The sequence below is a fragment of the Chamaea fasciata genome, unplaced genomic scaffold (genome assembly GCF_029207755.1).
Source record: "Chamaea fasciata isolate MVZ Bird 193981 ecotype frontalis unplaced genomic scaffold, bChaFas1.0.hap1 SCAF_12, whole genome shotgun sequence".
Lineage (NCBI taxonomy): Eukaryota > Metazoa > Chordata > Aves > Passeriformes > Sylviidae > Chamaea > Chamaea fasciata.
The window spans coordinates 22163116-22179670 of NW_027094097.1; the positions used below are offsets into that span (position 1 = coordinate 22163116).

General features: G+C 51.0%; 1 protein-coding gene across 1 annotated transcript in view; it reads left to right on the forward strand.

The window, feature by feature from the left end:
- LOC136295678 (hydrocephalus-inducing protein homolog) overlaps positions 1 to 12738 on the forward strand; it is a 74108-nt gene extending 61370 nt beyond the window's left edge. Inside the window, exons 53-69 of the mRNA XM_066194260.1 lie at positions 421 to 520; positions 1012 to 1180; positions 1468 to 1706; positions 2020 to 2092; positions 2723 to 2927; positions 3312 to 3544; positions 4130 to 4281; positions 5224 to 5416; positions 5978 to 6086; positions 6667 to 6918; positions 7266 to 7408; positions 7755 to 7976; positions 9695 to 9855; positions 10363 to 10463; positions 11043 to 11204; positions 11523 to 11745; positions 12533 to 12738. Coding sequence (XP_066050357.1) covers positions 421 to 520; positions 1012 to 1180; positions 1468 to 1706; positions 2020 to 2092; positions 2723 to 2927; positions 3312 to 3544; positions 4130 to 4281; positions 5224 to 5416; positions 5978 to 6086; positions 6667 to 6918; positions 7266 to 7408; positions 7755 to 7976; positions 9695 to 9855; positions 10363 to 10463; positions 11043 to 11204; positions 11523 to 11745; positions 12533 to 12695 — 2900 coding nt within the window. The 3' untranslated portion in view covers positions 12696 to 12738. The remainder of the gene's footprint in view (positions 1 to 420; positions 521 to 1011; positions 1181 to 1467; positions 1707 to 2019; positions 2093 to 2722; positions 2928 to 3311; positions 3545 to 4129; positions 4282 to 5223; positions 5417 to 5977; positions 6087 to 6666; positions 6919 to 7265; positions 7409 to 7754; positions 7977 to 9694; positions 9856 to 10362; positions 10464 to 11042; positions 11205 to 11522; positions 11746 to 12532) is intronic.
- Positions 12739 to 16555: the final 3817 nt, after the last annotated feature.

Sequence of the window (16555 nt, forward strand, 5' to 3'; positions counted from 1 at the left end):
TGGGATAGGATGGGATAGCATGCAAGGATGGCATGGACACATGAAGCACATACCCTGCAAGTGGTGTGGAATAATGCATTGTCAGGGCATTGACAGCCTTAAGTTTCTCCCCTCTGAACTTTGAAGTGTGCAGCTTCATGTGCAGATTGGATTTGGGGGCTTTGAAACAACAGTGATGTGAACAGGCAGTTGGCAACTCCCACGGGCTCAGCACAGCATATAAAGTAATTTCCTTAGCTACTAATCCTGCAGATATTTTGAGTAAGAAGAGAAAGGGCAGACAAATAGCTGGAAAATACTGTCAAGAAGGGAAACTTGCTGGAAAGGGTTTTGTGTCAAGACCTCCACGTAGTTTGTGACCTGGCATGTTCTGCAGCTGACAAATACCATTTCTGACCTGGCTCTGCGTGTTTTCTGCAGGTCCAGATGGAAGCTTGGAATTTGGAACCATTAATGTCCTGGATAAGGTGAAGAAAGTCCTGAGTCTAAAGAACAAAGGGGTATATGACATTGAGTACAGGTGAGTCCAGCTGCCTGGTAGTGAGCATTTCTTCAGATTCCCAGGCCTGCATTCTCCCTCTGTCAATGGCTAGAACCTGTTTTCATGCTGGCTACCTCATGGGAAATACAAAACCTGGACTCTCTAATCTCAACTATTTTACTAGAGAATCCAGCCACAAACCAGCAATTCTTCACAGCTCAGCACGAACCCAAAGGAGAGCCCCAAAAATTTCAGCCACTGAAATGATGAGATTCATTGCTTTTCTTTGATGGTCACTTCCTTTCTCTTTCTGAGACTCTGTAAAGAAGTGAATGAAAAATTTTGGTGTCAAGGTTTCATGCCTTAACCTTGTGATTGTCTGCACTCTCTGTCAAGATCCAGGATTCTCTGAGCAGAGCTGAACTCTCCCTTTTTTTTGTTTTTTTCTGGTCCTATGCAAAGTCCTGGCCGTGCTGGTGGTGCCTGTACTTTTAACTGCAGAGATCTCCATTCCTTCCCTTTCTCCCCAGCTTCACGCTGAAGGGTGCAGGTGCCAGCATGCAAGACTTGGCATCCCACTTCAGCGTTGAGCCTCGGTCAGGCGTGCTGACTGCCTCCCAGCCTGGTGTGAATATTGAGATGCTCTTCCACCCCACAAGTGAAATCTTCCTCAAGAACAAACCCATCCTGTACTGCCAGGTGAGCTGCTTGGGCCAGGCTGTGTTACCACTCGACATTTTGGGAGTGTAAACGGGATAGGTGTCGAATGGAAGGAGTGCTTTAACTGGAGAATCCTCTCTCCTACGTACACAAACAAAGTCTTTCAAAACCATTTGGGAGGCTTCTTAAGTGGAGCTGAGCATCTGACTCTGGAGGCGGTGCTTAAACAGGGAGGGGTAAACTGCTGGAGGCCTGGGGTGGAGACTGGGGACTGGGGTAGAGGCTGGCCTCTTTGCTGTGTTTACCACCCCTTCCTGTGGACACAGGTGATAGACGGCAGCTCAGGGGAAGGAGGCCAGACTGTTGCCGAGATCCCACTGAGGGTGTCGGCGAGAGCTGTGTACAGCAAGTACAGCATTGAGCCCGCCTCACCCATCGACTTCGGTGCCATGCTCGAGGGCACCAAGAAGACCCAGACTGTCATTCTGGAGAACAAAGGCATGCTCAGCTTCGAATTCTACATCCACCAAGCACCCGAGGATGCATCTGCATGGGAAAGCCAAAGGTACAAGAAGCCCTGCACCACCTTTCCTGTCTGAGGAGGCACCAGCCCACGGCTGGTATGTGGCAGGCAGCCAGGAGACCTGGGCTGTCGTCCGTTTGCATCCCTGGCTTGGGGAGAGGGAGCAAAAAAACACCGCAGTGTCCCCAGGTGTAGTACAAAGCTGGTGATAGAGCTCCTGTCCAGCAATGGGTGCTGCACTCTGGGAGCCATCAGGAGCAGGAAGGCTTCCCTCCGTGTGGAGGAAGGCCAGCTTTGGCCTCAGAGAAAGGCAGGGGAGCTCAGCATGACAGATACCTCTGCTTTCTCCTCTCAGTTCAATGCAAGAGGAATCTGCTTCATCAGCTGCAGAGGAGTCCACGGAAAGGAAATCGAGCTCCTTGACACAGGTGGGTGACTCCTGCTCCCCGACAGTGCTGCTGCTGCAGAGGGATGTGAGAAGATGCTGCTGTGCCCTGGCTGGGGGCTCATGGCTATAGGGCGGGACATGGTCTACAGGATGGAACCCAGGATCTGCTCAATCCCACTGACACTCCTGTACTTTGGCTCTGACCTGGACTTGTGGGATCAACAGGGGGGAGCAGGTCCTGTGTTTGGTAGCTGCTAGCCAGCATATGTCTGTGAACACCACAGAAGCAAAAACACGCCTCAGTGAACTCCCAGTCTGCAGAGCTCAGCAAACATTGCTTTTTCTTCTTCCAAGTCATCTACCTTTCTCCTGTCCTTTCTCACAGCTATTTCTGCTCTCCTGTGTTACCTCTGGAGGCTGAAGGATCACAGCTACCACCTTCATTCTTTACACTCAAACTCCTTTCTCTCTGCTATTTGGGACAGGCTTGCAGCTCCTCTTGGCTTGTTGGTCTCAGCCTGGGGCTGCCCTTGGGCCATGGAGTCATCCTTCCCTGCCCTGGGACTGGGGTGCTTGGGCCCAGCTGGAGGCCAAGGCGGGACACACTCTTTGCTGGGGTGCTCAAGGCACAGCTGTTAGCCATCAGCCTCTCCTGGAACTTTTTCTGCAGGGTCCCCTCAGTCTTGGCATGTTCACGGTGTCCCCTTGCTCCGGCTCCATCAGTCCGTGGGGCCAGCAGAAGATCACAGTGGAATGCCTGGCAGGGCAGGAGGGGACGTGTGAGGAGCAGCTCTACATTGACATCACGGGCAGAGACCCCAGGGACAATCCCCTTGGCATTCCCTTTACCCTGACTGCCGAGTCCTGCCTCCCAGGTACGTACTGCCCACAGGTTCCCTTGGTCACACCTACTGCTGATCAGCACCTAAACTTGCTGCTTGGGTAGAGAGGCACGCCAGCCTTGGTGTCCCACCTTAGAATCCTCAGAGGTTCCAGCCCTCTTCAAGTCCACCAGCAGACTCATCCTTCCCAGGCTGAGAGGGATGCATGGAAGGATAAAAGGAAAGCAGCGCTCTCTAAGACCGAGGTTGACTGAGCTCCATCCTCATAGCCAGCTCCCCCACCCAAGGCTGGGTTTAGCAGTCACACAGGGCAGAAAGGGTGACTGAGAGGAAAAGCCTCCTGAGAGGCCAGCAGGGTCCAGATAAATTCATCAGCGAGGCTTCTCCTCCATGCTCATCCCTCTGGTCTATCCACAGGACTCGTTGAGGATGTCCTGTCAATCTTTGAGAAGTACCCGATCTGCCGCAGCACTGACCTCAGCCGCAAGCTGCGGTCAGTGGAAGGCGTGGGCTTGTTCATCAGAGATGAGAACAAATTCATCTTCAACAAGGTTCTGGTTGCGCAAGAAGCTGAAGCTCATTTCAGTATCTACAATGCAAGCAGCCTGCCGTGTGATGTGGTGCTCTCCATCAGACCCCTGTGTGGAAAGGTAAGAACAGGAGGCCAAGGTGATGGTGTCCCTCTAAAGGCAGTGTGAGAGTCCGTTCTGTTCTCCAGATGCATTGCTTCCTGGGGCCCAGACTAGTCTAGCTCAGTGCAGGTCAAACTGCAGGGGAGAGCAGCAGAGCCAGGGAAGAGTTGTGTTGAGTTTTGCATGTCTCAGGCAAGGTTCTGGCTCACACCTCTGGGTCTTCGGTGGGAGAAGTGAATCCTTCTGAACCTCTCCTGGAAGCACACTCAGAGAGGGGCTGTTATGAACTGACATGCCAGGGCTCAAAGGAGGCATTTCCTCAGGCTCCCTGGCTTTTCCTTCACTTTGAAGGCCAGTTCCAGGTTATTTGCAGGGTTTTCCAAGCAGTGCCCACCTCCCATGTATGCTGGGGCAGCGGCCAGGGCTCAAAATACAGAATGCTTTAGCACAAGGTCAGCGTTCCCTGGGAGGGAGGGAGCCTGCCCAGGGAAACAGGGAGGAGGACACACTGCCTGGGGCTGTTCTCAGTAACGCATTTATGAATAAAACTGTGTCGTGTTGAAAGGTCTTTTCTCCTAACACTGCTCTCTGCGTTCCCCCAAGGATGAAAGCCCTGTCAACAACGTTTTCAAGTTGCATCCGGTCAAGATGTCCATTCAGGGCTCATCCTGTGCTGTTGCTACGGTGACCTTCACCCCACCAGATGAGCAGACCTACGACTGCACTTTCAAGGCTTCCCTTGTCATCCCAGAAGGGTAACTGACTGTGAAATACTGGGGAAGGCTTCAGTGATAGCTCCCTCTCCACTGGGCAGGCACAGGCCTCCTGTTATGTTAGCTCTAATGCTTTCAGTAGCCATAGGCAGAGTACTTGGCATGAGATGATCTGGGAGGCAGTAACTGTTAGAGAAAGCCAAAAAATGAGACTGATGGTTTATCCTTTATGAGGAATTATGAAGACAGGGAAATATTAGGTAGCCAGCTGAAAGTTACTGAGATGTGCTGCAGCTGACTTGGGGATTTCCAGGGACAAAGGCTTAGATGAAACAGTTCCTGTGCCAGCAGGTCAGCAGTCACAATTTCCTGTGTACCTGTAAAATTAAGTGCTCCTCTGATCACTGTGATTCCCTGGTATTCATTAAGCTATTTTATGTAAGGGACTGGAGCTGGTATGAAAGAGAAGCACAGTTCCTCTGCCCTGGGACCTGTGTACTGCAGCTTTGACCTGCCCTTCCTCAACCTTTTAGTGGCTGAATTGGAGCAAGAGAAGTCTAATTGCTAATATGCAATTGCTTTCTTACTCTGCTTGGAAATGATCTTTACTGATGGTGACAATGATTTATTTTTGGCTACTTGCTTTTGTACTGCTTTCATGCTGTGCTTTTGCTTGTTGCATGTGTCTCATCTCACTGCAGCCAGGAGATTTGCCATGTCTCATCTGGTGCCTCATTATTTACCTCCTGGAGGGCACGATTCAATTAACTGAAATTATTTTGAATTGTTATTGTGGAGGGCGCTTTGGAACAGAGTCCTCTTGTGAATGGCCCTGAGTGGATTGGGAAGAGCCTGGTGGGGGCTGCGTTGTGTGGTTCAGGAGCATCAGGCAGGGAAAACACTGTGGGTGGCCCTTGCTGCCTCACTCGCCCAGTGAGAAATGGGTTAGTGCCAGCTGAAATTGTTTCTGTGCCTCTCCTGCAGCCCTACGAACTTTAAACCTCAAATCCTGACCTTCACCATCAGCGGGAAGGGGCATGAGCCGCAGCTGACAGTCGTGAGCCCAAGTGCTTGCAGCAGGAGGGGAAATTCCGTGCTGTGCTTCAAGAGGCTCCGGCCGGGGGAGTCAGAGATGCTCCCCCTGGTCATCCAAAACAAGGGCATAATACCTGTCAAGGTGAGGACCTGCTCAAGGAATGGTCTGGTTTGGGAACAAGTGCTTGTGGCACAGGGGAAGGGTCCCAAAAAACACGGCAGACCTGGGAAGAGGTGTCAGAAATTCTTTTTAAGCAAGTGACTGACATGTGTTCTCCAAGAAGGGAGTTCTTGAAAATTGTGCCTCTAGCCTTTCTTCTTTAAGTTGAACACAGGAAAGGTGGTGCAGTATTTCCCCCCATCTCTCAGGTCACCTTTTGTTCTCATGGACATGGGGTGATTTTCCAGCTCCATTAGATTGTTTTTGATCCCAGCTTACTGCATTTTAAGTAAACTTAGTTGTGGCTTGATTACATTCTGCTCATTACTTTCTGTCCTGTTTGATTCTGTGTCAGGTCCATCCAAATGCCTCTGAGCGCTCTTTTTTCCCAGCTGGTTTGACTTAACTTTTGTGCTAAGTGCTGTTTGTAGTGGGAGAGGTGCTGGGTTCCCATGCGGGACCAGCAGCACTGCGGGGTCAGTCCCTGTGTTCCCACCCTGTGCTCACACCAGTGTCAATGTGCTCTGTGCTCCCTTTTCTCAGTTCATGTTACACCTGGAGGATGAGCACGGAGCGTTCCTCTTGAAAGGCAGGAGCTCCACACTTGAGAGATTCTACATTGAAGATGCGGAAGACGACTCTGCTGTACACGGTAAATTCATTAACCATGAAGTGTGATCCTGCACAGAGGGAAAACGTGTGCCCTGCTCTTGGCTTCTCTGAGCAGCAGCCAGATGTTAGACACAGTTTCTTTCCTTGGGCTCTCTGTCCCCCAAGCTTTTCTTGGGGACTTTCTCCTAGCAAGTTGTAAGAAGTTCTTTGGCTCCTCTAGACAAGGTGGGTTGAGTTGTGCGGGACTGTCACTACCTCAGTGGACCCTCTGAGGTATTTGCTGCTTGAGGGAAGGCACCAGCCTGAATGGACACAGCCCTTGAGCACACAGACAACCAGCAGAAGCCAAAAGCACTCTCTGGCTCAGCTTTCCACACGGCTGGAGCTGGCTGGAAGTAGATGGAATGCGGGCTGGGCATCAACCTGAGGTTAAGCTGCTTAAGCGGTGATGTGTCTGGAGGTGGCAGTCTTGCGAACACAGGAAGAGGGTCTGGAACCACTGGGGGTAGAACCCGTGCTTAGGAGGCAGCTGATTTCAACCTCTCATTCCTCAAACAGCCTATGGAAATATTTCCTCTGTACCGCTGTATCACTTAACTCTGATTTCCGTTGCTGTGCAGAGAGCAAGCCCCCAAAGCCTTTCCTGCTTCTGCATCCTGGGGAATCGACAGAGTTCGATGTCATTTTCAAACCCACCCTGGCTCAACGACTGGAAGGGAGGATTCGTGCCTTAGTGGGGGACAAATACTCTAACAAGACCCTAATAGAGCTGGTGGGTGAAGGCCACCAGGATGAATTCACCCTCGACGGACTGGAGGAAGATACACAGGAGCGGAATGCTGAGAGCATTCTGAAGAAAGACATCATTGATGGTAAGAGAGGAGAGGCTGCCAAGGTGGAGCAAGGAAGAGGGAAATGTCTGATCATGTGTGTCCTCTCTCTAGCCAGGCCTGGGCTGTCACCCACTGGACTTGGTGGCCTGTGGGCGTGGCAGCCATGCCTGCAGAGCAGTGTGTGCTGTGCTTCATGTGGCTGGCTTAGGGGTGTGTCAGGGTGTTTCCCTGAAAGTGGTGGGCTGGGGAGCCGCCTGGGAAACTCCCTTCCAGAGGGAGGAAGGCTTGGAGCAAGAAAGCATTGAACATACAGGTGTCTGTGCACGTGAAGGGGGGTGGATGGAGCTCCCTGCATGCTGAGATTGCCTTGTTCTCCTCCTCAACAGCTGTCCGAGCGAATCACATCCAGTTTGGGGACTGTTCTGTTGGAGAGCCCTGCAACAGGACCTTCACCATCACCAACCACACCTGTACGAAGGTCATGCGCTTTGAGTGGGAGGCAAACGCACCATTCCAGTTCTCTCCCAAGGTGAGCGTGGACGGCTCTGCCTTTCCCCATTGCTCAAGCCCTGCCCTGGTGTTCCCAGGAGCTGGCAGGCAGTCCTCACGTACCAGTGTCAGCCCATTCCAGTGCCACGTAGGAGATGCCAAGATGCCAAGTCCCTGGCTTGGCAATGGCTGCCAGCCTTGCAGAAAAGGCTTCATGTTATGGGAGGTGGCACCTTCCGTTCATACTTTTGTCTATCAAACTTGACATAAATCCACTCCGACGCGCAGATTCCTGGCACAGCTGCTCACCACATCAGTCCCTTTTGCTGGCAGTCCTGCCCTTGGCAGTGCTTCCAGTTTGGTTTTGACTCCCTGATTCTCCCTAGGTGGGACATCTCCATCCTGGCTGTGCCAAGGACATCACAGTGACCTTGAAATCAGATGTCCCAGCCACCTTCAGGAGGCACCTTGTGAAATGTAAGGTGACCGAGATCAACTCTGAGCTGCCAGGAGGGGAGGTTCAGGACTGCGACAACAAAATGCGCATTGTCACGTGGAATCAAACCACCAGGGAAGAGCCGGCAGCCAGGTGGCCTGGAAAAAGGAAGGTGAGAAGCAAAATGGCAAAAAAAGACAACCCAGCTTCTACAAAAAGAACCACGGTAACCCCCATCACTGCTGGCTGAGCAGCTCCTGCTTGCTCTGGACGTTGGACAGCCGTGAGGTTCACCAGCAGTGCATTCTAGGGGAGAGGTGGATGCACAGTGACCGGACACACTCACGTGAGAGGGGGAGGCCTTTTGACAAGAGACCTTTAGCCAACACAAACTACGAGTCTGTGCCACAACAAGCACAAGGGTTGCAGCCCGTGTTGAATGGGAGACAATGTTTGATGATTTTATCCCCTTTTATGGTGTTTGAAATCTCTTCATCTGATTTGGTGCCTTTTCACCAACAAGGAGTTAAGTCTGCTGCACTCTGTCTCTTCTATGGAAGTGGAGAGAAGTATACTTCTCCGCACGTGCTGGTGAACTCCAAGTTTTGTCTGCATGGATACCAGAGTTTTTAGTTGTGATCTCTGTATTGTGTGGGATATCTCAGCATGGAGTAGCCCAGGCACTGTATGACAGTATGGAGGAGTCTGGAGAAGGATCATCTCCAGATGCTCTTGCTTTTATTGTCATTATTGCCAAACACACTCGTCTTGGCTGAAGGTTCTTTCTGAGTTCCTGGACCATTTTAAGGCCTCTAAACCATCCTCTTTTCTATCAGAACATCTGCAGTTGGAGACTTTCCTAGTGAGATCTTTCCCATCCCAAAATGCCCATTGCCAGCTCCCTGCAGTGTGGTTGTTGCTCCACACGTGACATGTGGAGAGCACTTTCTCCTAAGACAAGAAGAAAAAGGTGCTTTCCAGAACTCTTCAGTCTTTGGGTTCTCCATCCACAAAGCTCCAGCAGGGGAACTTAACCCTAATTTTGAGACCTGCTGTATTTATAGGGGACCAGGAAAAAAGCCAGTCCCTCTACAAGGTTGATGTGCAGGCACTGGAACGCAGCTATAGTCTCTGTAGCAGTGCGTCCTTTTAGGAGTGCACTTAGAGCCTTTCTAAATCCCAGTCAGCCTCTCCGTAGAGAAACTGCTTGAGAAGTATTCAGGCAGCAATTCAAGCTCACATAACCACCCACGTTACCAGGCTAGCTCAGCAAGAGAGGCAGAAGGCTCCCAGCCCCAGATAAATTTCCAGCAAGTGTTTATTCCGTGTGCTGAAGGTGAATCAGAGGCCAGAAAGAGAGTGACCACGTGGTTTTCCTCGGTTATGTAGGGTCTCATGTTCATGGGTGGTCCCGGGGACAGGGCAGAGGGCAAGTGACCGTAGGGAAGAGAGGAACAGGACACCAGGCCCCATAGCCAATGGGGAAATAGGAAGAGGGGATACCATGGGAGGAGTGATGGACTTGCAAAACCCCAAGAGCAGATTGCACAATGTTTGCAAGGAGCCACGGGGGAGAAGCCTTTTTTTACACCTGGGGTATTTTTAATCCTAGCTTTTCCAGGGCAGGGCAGTTGGAAATTCCTTTAATGGCACGAGGGACTCCACAAGTTGCCATGGGTATATTAACAGCTGTAGTAGTGACTGCTTTGATCAGTGGGTAGAAACAACTACTGTAGCAGAGCAGTCTCTATTTTGTCATCTTTGCAGGGAAGTGAAAGTGAACGGTCCTTTCCAGTCCCTCTATGAGGCTGATCCCGGAGGCCAAAAGACTCCCTTCTCAGCCTGACTTTCTGGGCTCTGCTCAGTGATTCCTCCCTCCTCTGTTTGCAGGTGGTCAAGAGAGTCCCAGAACCAGCTCACGCTGTGCTGGAGGACAGCAGCCAGGAGGCCGAGCTGTACCTCAGCGCTGTTGTTGCCTACAGCCAGTTAAAACTGAACACGACTGTGGTCCAGCTCAAGGATACCTTGCCCTTCCAGACAAGGAGAGCCACGTGAGTGCTGGAGGCCAGGCAGGGCCCTGTGAGCGGGAGCTGCCTTTGCCCAGGGCTGACCCAGTGCCTGCTTCCCAGAACTCTACCCCAGCCAAAACCAGCACAGGCCCATTCACGTGCACACAAAGCCAAGCAGGAGGTGGTGGTCAGGACAGGTTCAGTGCTGCCACACCCTTCTGCTGAGGACAGCCGTGGGTTTGCTTTCACGGCCTGTCACCTGTCCTCATCTGCTCAAGAATAAGTCTGCTGTCAAACCAAAACCTAAAGTCCAGAGTAAGCCCCTCAGCTTCAGTGTCCTGGGCACCATGTTGGCCCTTTCCTCTTAAACTTCCAGACTTGGAAATACATTTCTGGGCCACCCAGGACAGCGGAACGTGGCAGGGTTGCCTGGGGAAGAAGATGCTCCTCAGGAGAAATTGATACCAGGAGTCCATCAGGCCATGTTACTGTACTATTTGCTTTATATTTATTGGATCTTTTTTTTTATTCCTCCTCCTTGCTTTTCAGTTTCAGGATGCACAACACAGGGAAGGTAGCCCTGGAATACTCCTGGGAGGAAGCTGCAGATAGTGAAGCAGTGAAGAAGCCATACTCAACCACTCTGATGCGTAAGGGCATTTCACTCGGTAGCTGAGGGCCTGGGGAGAACACCCTGCCACTTCACTCCAAAACATGACTTGCTTTTTCATCCTTGTCCACACATCCACTTTCATCAGCATCTTCCCAGCTGCAGCTGGAGTTTTCTCCTTGCCCCCCTCTGCCTTTCAGCCCCTTTTGTTCTCGCTCTGCCACTTGTGCTCTGCAAAGGAGCTGAGGCAGACTCTGGGGAAAGCCACGTGCCTGGGTCAGGGCTGGGAAGGGGACATCAGGTCATCTCTGAGAGAAGTCTGAGACTGGGAAAAACAATGGTGTAATGCGTGAGCTGCCCTACAGCCCCTGTCCGTGTGCAGTTCCCCATTCCAGGGCAAATGCAAAGTCATTGTCTAAAACCAGCTCTCCTGCTCTGGCACGGGAGTGTGTGCTGCAGGCAGGGACCCTGCTCCCAGACGCTCTATTTCCTGCTGAAAGTACTTGGCCAGAGATGCTCCAAGTGCATCCCAGCTCTCTTCCGCCTACCTGCAGCAGGAGGCAGAGTTGCTGGCAACACAGGGTTTTGTCTTTGAAAGGTGTCCTCTTCCTCTCTGCAGGGCGCTTCCTGTCTTCTGCTACTGTAAGGCATCAGAAGAAGCTGGTGAGTCGTTTCTGGTGGGAGCAGGACCATCCTTTTGAGATCCATCCTTCTGAGCTGTGGCAGCTGCAGCAGCTTGCCGAGCAGCAGGATTCTGAGCAGCAGCAGCAGCAGCAGGAGGATTCCGAGGAGCAGCAGCAGCCTGAGGAGCAGCGGCTTTCTGAGGAGGAGTGCCTTTACACAGACCAGGAGGAGGAGGAGGAGTTTTCTGAGGAGCCGTTTTATGAGGACGAGGCAGAGTTTCCGGAGATAGACCCTAATGACATGACGAAGCTTTATGAGGAGGAGCAGGCTTCTGAGGAGCGGCTTTCTGAGGAGGATCAGCTTTCTGAGGAGCAGCTTTCTGAGGAGGAGCAGCTTTCTGAGGAGCAGCAGCTGGATTCGAAGCAGAAGAGTTCCCAGAAGCGGCGCAGCTCCAAGGAACGGCACCTCTCTCAGCAGCAGCAGGACCGCTCCAAGAAGCCACACCACTCAAAGCAAAAGCATCTCCCTCTGCAGCGTGTCAGTTCCTCCCTGGAAATCCTCCCAGATGCCCTCCATGACCTGCCAGTGTTCTCCATCAACCCCTACCACGGCACCATCGCTCCTGGCGAGAAGCAGACCTTTCACGTCCTGTTCTCTCCGAAGAGCGTGGGGAAGTTTACGGCCACCATGCTGTGCAGGTGGGAAACGTCTACACGCTTGGCAACTCATGCTGCTGACGGGTATCACTGAATCACTGGCTGGGGCGGGTTGGAAGGGATCACAGTGGGTCATCTGCTCCCGCTTCCCTGCTGAAGCAGGGTCATCCCAGAGCACATGGCACAGGGTTGTGTCCAGAGGGCTCTGGAGTAATTCCAGTGAGGGACGCTCCACACCCTCTCTGGGCAACCTGCACAGGAAAGAAGTTCTTCCTGGGCTTCAGGTGGAGTTTCCTGTTCAGGTTCTGCCCGTTGCCTCTTGTCCTGTTGCTGGGCATCACCCAGCGCAGCCTGGTTCATCCCCTAACACCCTCCCTTCAGTCCCTGTGACTGGGATGGGGGGCCTGGAGACAGGCAATCCCAGAGAGGCAGCAGACACACACACCCACAGGAGCACAGAAAGATCCTCTGGCCTTGGTAGGGAAACACTGGGAAAAGACCTTGAATGAAATAGGAAGCTCCTGGAGGGTTGCAAAATCTGTAACAAGAGACCCAGGGAGCACCCTGGACCGAGCTCTGCTTCTTTTGGGACAAGCAAGGGCTGCTTCTCTACATGGAATCCTGTGTGTTGCATTTGGTCCCCAGGCACTTAACTGCTCCTGTCCCTGCCCTTGCACCTCTGCAGCCTCCATGCAGCGAGAGCAGTTGTTTAATTTGCTGCTTGCTGCTTGCACAGAGAGAGGACACAACACTGTGTGCTCTGCATGGAGACAGAAAAGTGGCGTGCTGGAAATGCTCGTCTGGCTGATACCGGGCCCTTTCTTCCTAGGATCCCTAACCTGGAGGCGACTCAGAAGAAGGTGCGGGTGATTGTGAAAGGCAGAGCCCGGGAGCAGAAGAGTCGTGATAAACCAAAACGCTCTGCGTTACGGCAGGAAGAGAAAGGACAGAGACCCCAGAAGCAGTTGCACTGGAACTTACCACCTGAGTGACAGCATTTGCGTCAGCTGGAGCATCTGGCAGGAGCTGCCAACGTTGTGTCTGCTGCTGCTGCAGCTGCTGATGGTCTCTACTAATCGTTAACTAATTGTTATTAAACAATTAGCAATACATGGTTAATTGTCAGCTTGTCTTGGTTGGAAAGACAGGTGTCTGGGACCTCTCTGGAATGGAGAATTTGACCCCCTTCCCTCCAAATTGTTATAATTTTGAAATTAAGGGGCTTTCATGCAAAGATACGGGGAAAAGAGGAACAGTTCTTTTCTAGTATGTATAACAAGGGAAACAAACAACACCAGCAGCAACAACAAACAGAACCAGTTACCCAACCACAGCCTTCTCTTGCTGCAGACACTTTCCCTTTGGTGTCGTTCCAGTCACAGCCAGGCAGGGAAGGGAGCCCAGTAATAAATAAAGCAATTACTGGAGAAATTTTAATTAAGCTGCAGCACGGGATGCACTGCAGAGCTCAAGCACTGTGTGATCAGTTCTTAAGAACTTGCTGCTGCTGTGAGGCAATCTATACAATAGCCAAATAGTGACTGAACAATGCTTGATTTGATAAAAGATAAATAAGAAAGAGATGAGAAAACACCTTAGTGAGGGAAGAGCCCTAGCCCTTAGGCCCTTTCAAAATATGCCAGTAGATTACACCGAGTTGCCCAAAATACAGAGATGGAAATACCTTCTGGTAATAGCTGATCACCTCACCCACTGGGTAGAAGCCTTTCCTACCTCCAAAGTGGCCAAGAAGCTTTTAGAACAAATCATTCCCAGATATGCGATAATTGAAAGAATGGACTCAGATAAGGAAACACACTTTCCTTCAAAAATTTTTCATTCTGTATGTGTTGTATTAGACATAAATTGGAAATGTCATACCCTGTAGCACCCTCAAAGCTCTGGATGTGTGGAGAGATTGAATGCTATCCTTAAGAACCAAAGTACCAAATTAATGCTTGAAAGCAGATTAGCATTATTACGGATCAGAACTGCTCCAAGAAAGGACATAGGAGTTTCTCCATATGAAACGTTATTTGGGTTACCTCAGGTGGGAAGGGAGGAGGGGTTGGCTGAAACTAATGACTTATATCTCAGAAATGATTTGCAGGCAATTAAACTTTCTCTCATGGGTCTTGGAAGAAAAGGGTTGTTACCCTCAACGTCACCTCTAGATTTTCATATACACCAGGTAAAACCAGGAGATTTGCTTCTTTACCTTTACACCAGCACGGGAAGGTCCTTTTCAGGTACTTTTAACAACTGAAACAGTGTTCAGGACTGCAGAACAGGAGTGGTCTCACGCCTCTCAAGTCAAAGGACCAGTAGAAGCTTCTCTCCAAACTTGGACAGTGGTACAAGGAAGTGACCCTTTAAAGTTAATCTTCAAAAGATGATTTCATAGTAAACAGTCAAGGGCAAGACCGGACTGACCTCTGTGTTTGCCACCAGAGAGACTTTTGCTGCAATCCCTTGGGTGTTGAGCATTGGGAATATAAGTCATACCAGACCTTGACAAAAGAAAAATAGGAAATTACGTTCTAAGACTCTGGAAATTGCTGGATGGAGTGTCACGGCTTCTGCACTTCACCTCTATGTCCCCACAGCGTGCTGTTCTAGTGCACAGAACTTAGGAAGCGGGTATGGACACCGAGGAAGGCAATCTTTGTTGCCACAGTTCCGATCTGAGGTTTGCTTCATCCAAGCATCCGTGGAACTGATGGGAGGCACTGCACACAAGTCCATCTACAACTTACTTCTCTTGAGCTGGAGGAACTATGGACAGCAACGTGAACTGACAACTCAGGAACTTTTAAATAGATTGGATTTAACACTGACCTAATAAAAGACTGATTAATCTTATTTATAACTACTTTGCAAAAGGAGTCAGTTTATGCTGAGCGGACCGGATGAGTAAATCAAGGGCTTTGGCAAAAAAGGATAATAAAAGGAAAGGGTGGATTGTGAGAGATGAGATGATATTTTGCTGAAGCCAAAAGGTAATTACATTAAAGAATGAAAGTTGTTGGTTCTGTGTGTTGTTGTTTGGATTGTTTGGATTTGTTCTGGAGTGTTGCTGTGAGCTGGAAGAGGGGTGGGGTTGAAGAAGTGATTAAAAAGCAGGTAGGATGAGAAGGGAGGGGACCGTAAATTGGCAGATGACACCAAGCTGGGAGTGTATGTCGATCTGCTGGAGGATAGGAGGGCTCTTCAGAGGGACCTGGACAGGCTGGATGGATGGGCAGAGTCCAGTGACATGAAGTTTAACGAGTCCAAGTGCCAAGTCCTGCACGTTTGCCACATCAACCCCCTGCAGCGCTACAGACTGGGGACACTGTGACTGGACAGTGCCCAGGCAGAAAGGGACCTGGGGGTGCTGGTGACAGCAGCTGAACATGAGCCAGCAGTGTGCCCAGGTGGCCAGGAAGGCCAATGGCTCCTGGCCTGGATCAGGAATGGCGTGGCCAGCAGGAGCAGGGAGGTCATTCTTCCCCTGTACCTGGCACTGGTGAGGCCACGCCTTGAGTGCTGTGTCTAGTTCCGGGCCCTCAGTTTAGGAAGGACAACGAGACACTTGAACACATCCAAAGGAGGCAACAAGGCTGAAGAGGGGCTTGGAACACCAACCCTGTGAGGAGCAGCTGAGGGAGCTGGGGTTGTTCAGCCCGGAGAAAAGGAGACTCAGGGGTGACCTTCTCACTCCCTACAACTCCCTGAAAGGTGGCTGTAGTCAGGTAGGGGTCAGTCTCTTCTCCCAGACAACAACTGACAGAACAAGAGGACACAGCCTTAAGCTGTGCCAGGGGAAGTTTAGGTCAGATGTTACAAAAAAATTCTTCACTGAAAGAGTGACTGCACGCTGGAGTCATCTGCCCAGGGAGGTGGTGGAGTCACCAACCCTGGACGTGTTTGAAAAAGACTGGACGTGGCACTCATGCCACGGTTTGGTTGATAAGGTGCTCTTAGGTCATAGGTTAGACTAGATGATCTGACAGGTCTTTCCCAAACTAATTAATTCTGTGATTCCGTGAAAAGTTGGCAGTCAGGAGAGAAGGGAAGTTTCTAAGTACCCATCCAATGGGAAAGGGGACAGGGACTGCTCCAGCCAAGAAAGCGTATCAAAAAAAGCCATTTTCTCGGAGGGTGTGCGTGCTCGTCTCTCGGGGAAGGGAGGTACGCACCTGGCTCAGCTGAATCGTTACTAATAAAGAGTTTTATTTCGACGATTTGTCCCCATTGAGTTGTATCTAAAAAGTAGCGCGTTTCTAACCCCACGGCGATGGAATAAGGTAATCTTGAAAGTCCCTTCCATGTTCTGTGATTTTGTGACTGGGCGTGAATGCAGCACCCTCACGGGCCTTCTCCCACTGGGAGCTGCTCTGGAATTTGAGTGGAGCTTTGCAAACAGTATTTCTCTGCAAAGCGCTCTGGAAAATTTTACAGGGCAGATTACTTATCATCTGCCCAGCCAGAAGCTATTGCAAGTGGCAAACTTCACAGAAATTTCCTTGCGGCCAAAAAATAGTCAGGAGCCAGTGCAAGGACCCACTGTCTTTACTGACGGCTCGGGACGGACCGGAAAGGCCGTTGTCACTTGGAAGGATGGATCTGGGTGGCAGGTTCTGGAAGGTCATGAAGATGGATCAGCCCAGTCGGTTGAATTGAGGGCTGCCATCATGGCATTTCAAAAGTTTTCCTGGCAACCTTTCAATTTGGTCACGGATTCCGCTTATGTGGCCGACATGGCACAGCGTTTGGGCCATTCGATTTTGAAGGAGGTTAGCAATGCTGATCTGTTTCGTTGGCTGAAGGCCCTGTGGTGTGCCATTCAGGCCCGGCTTCACCCATTCTA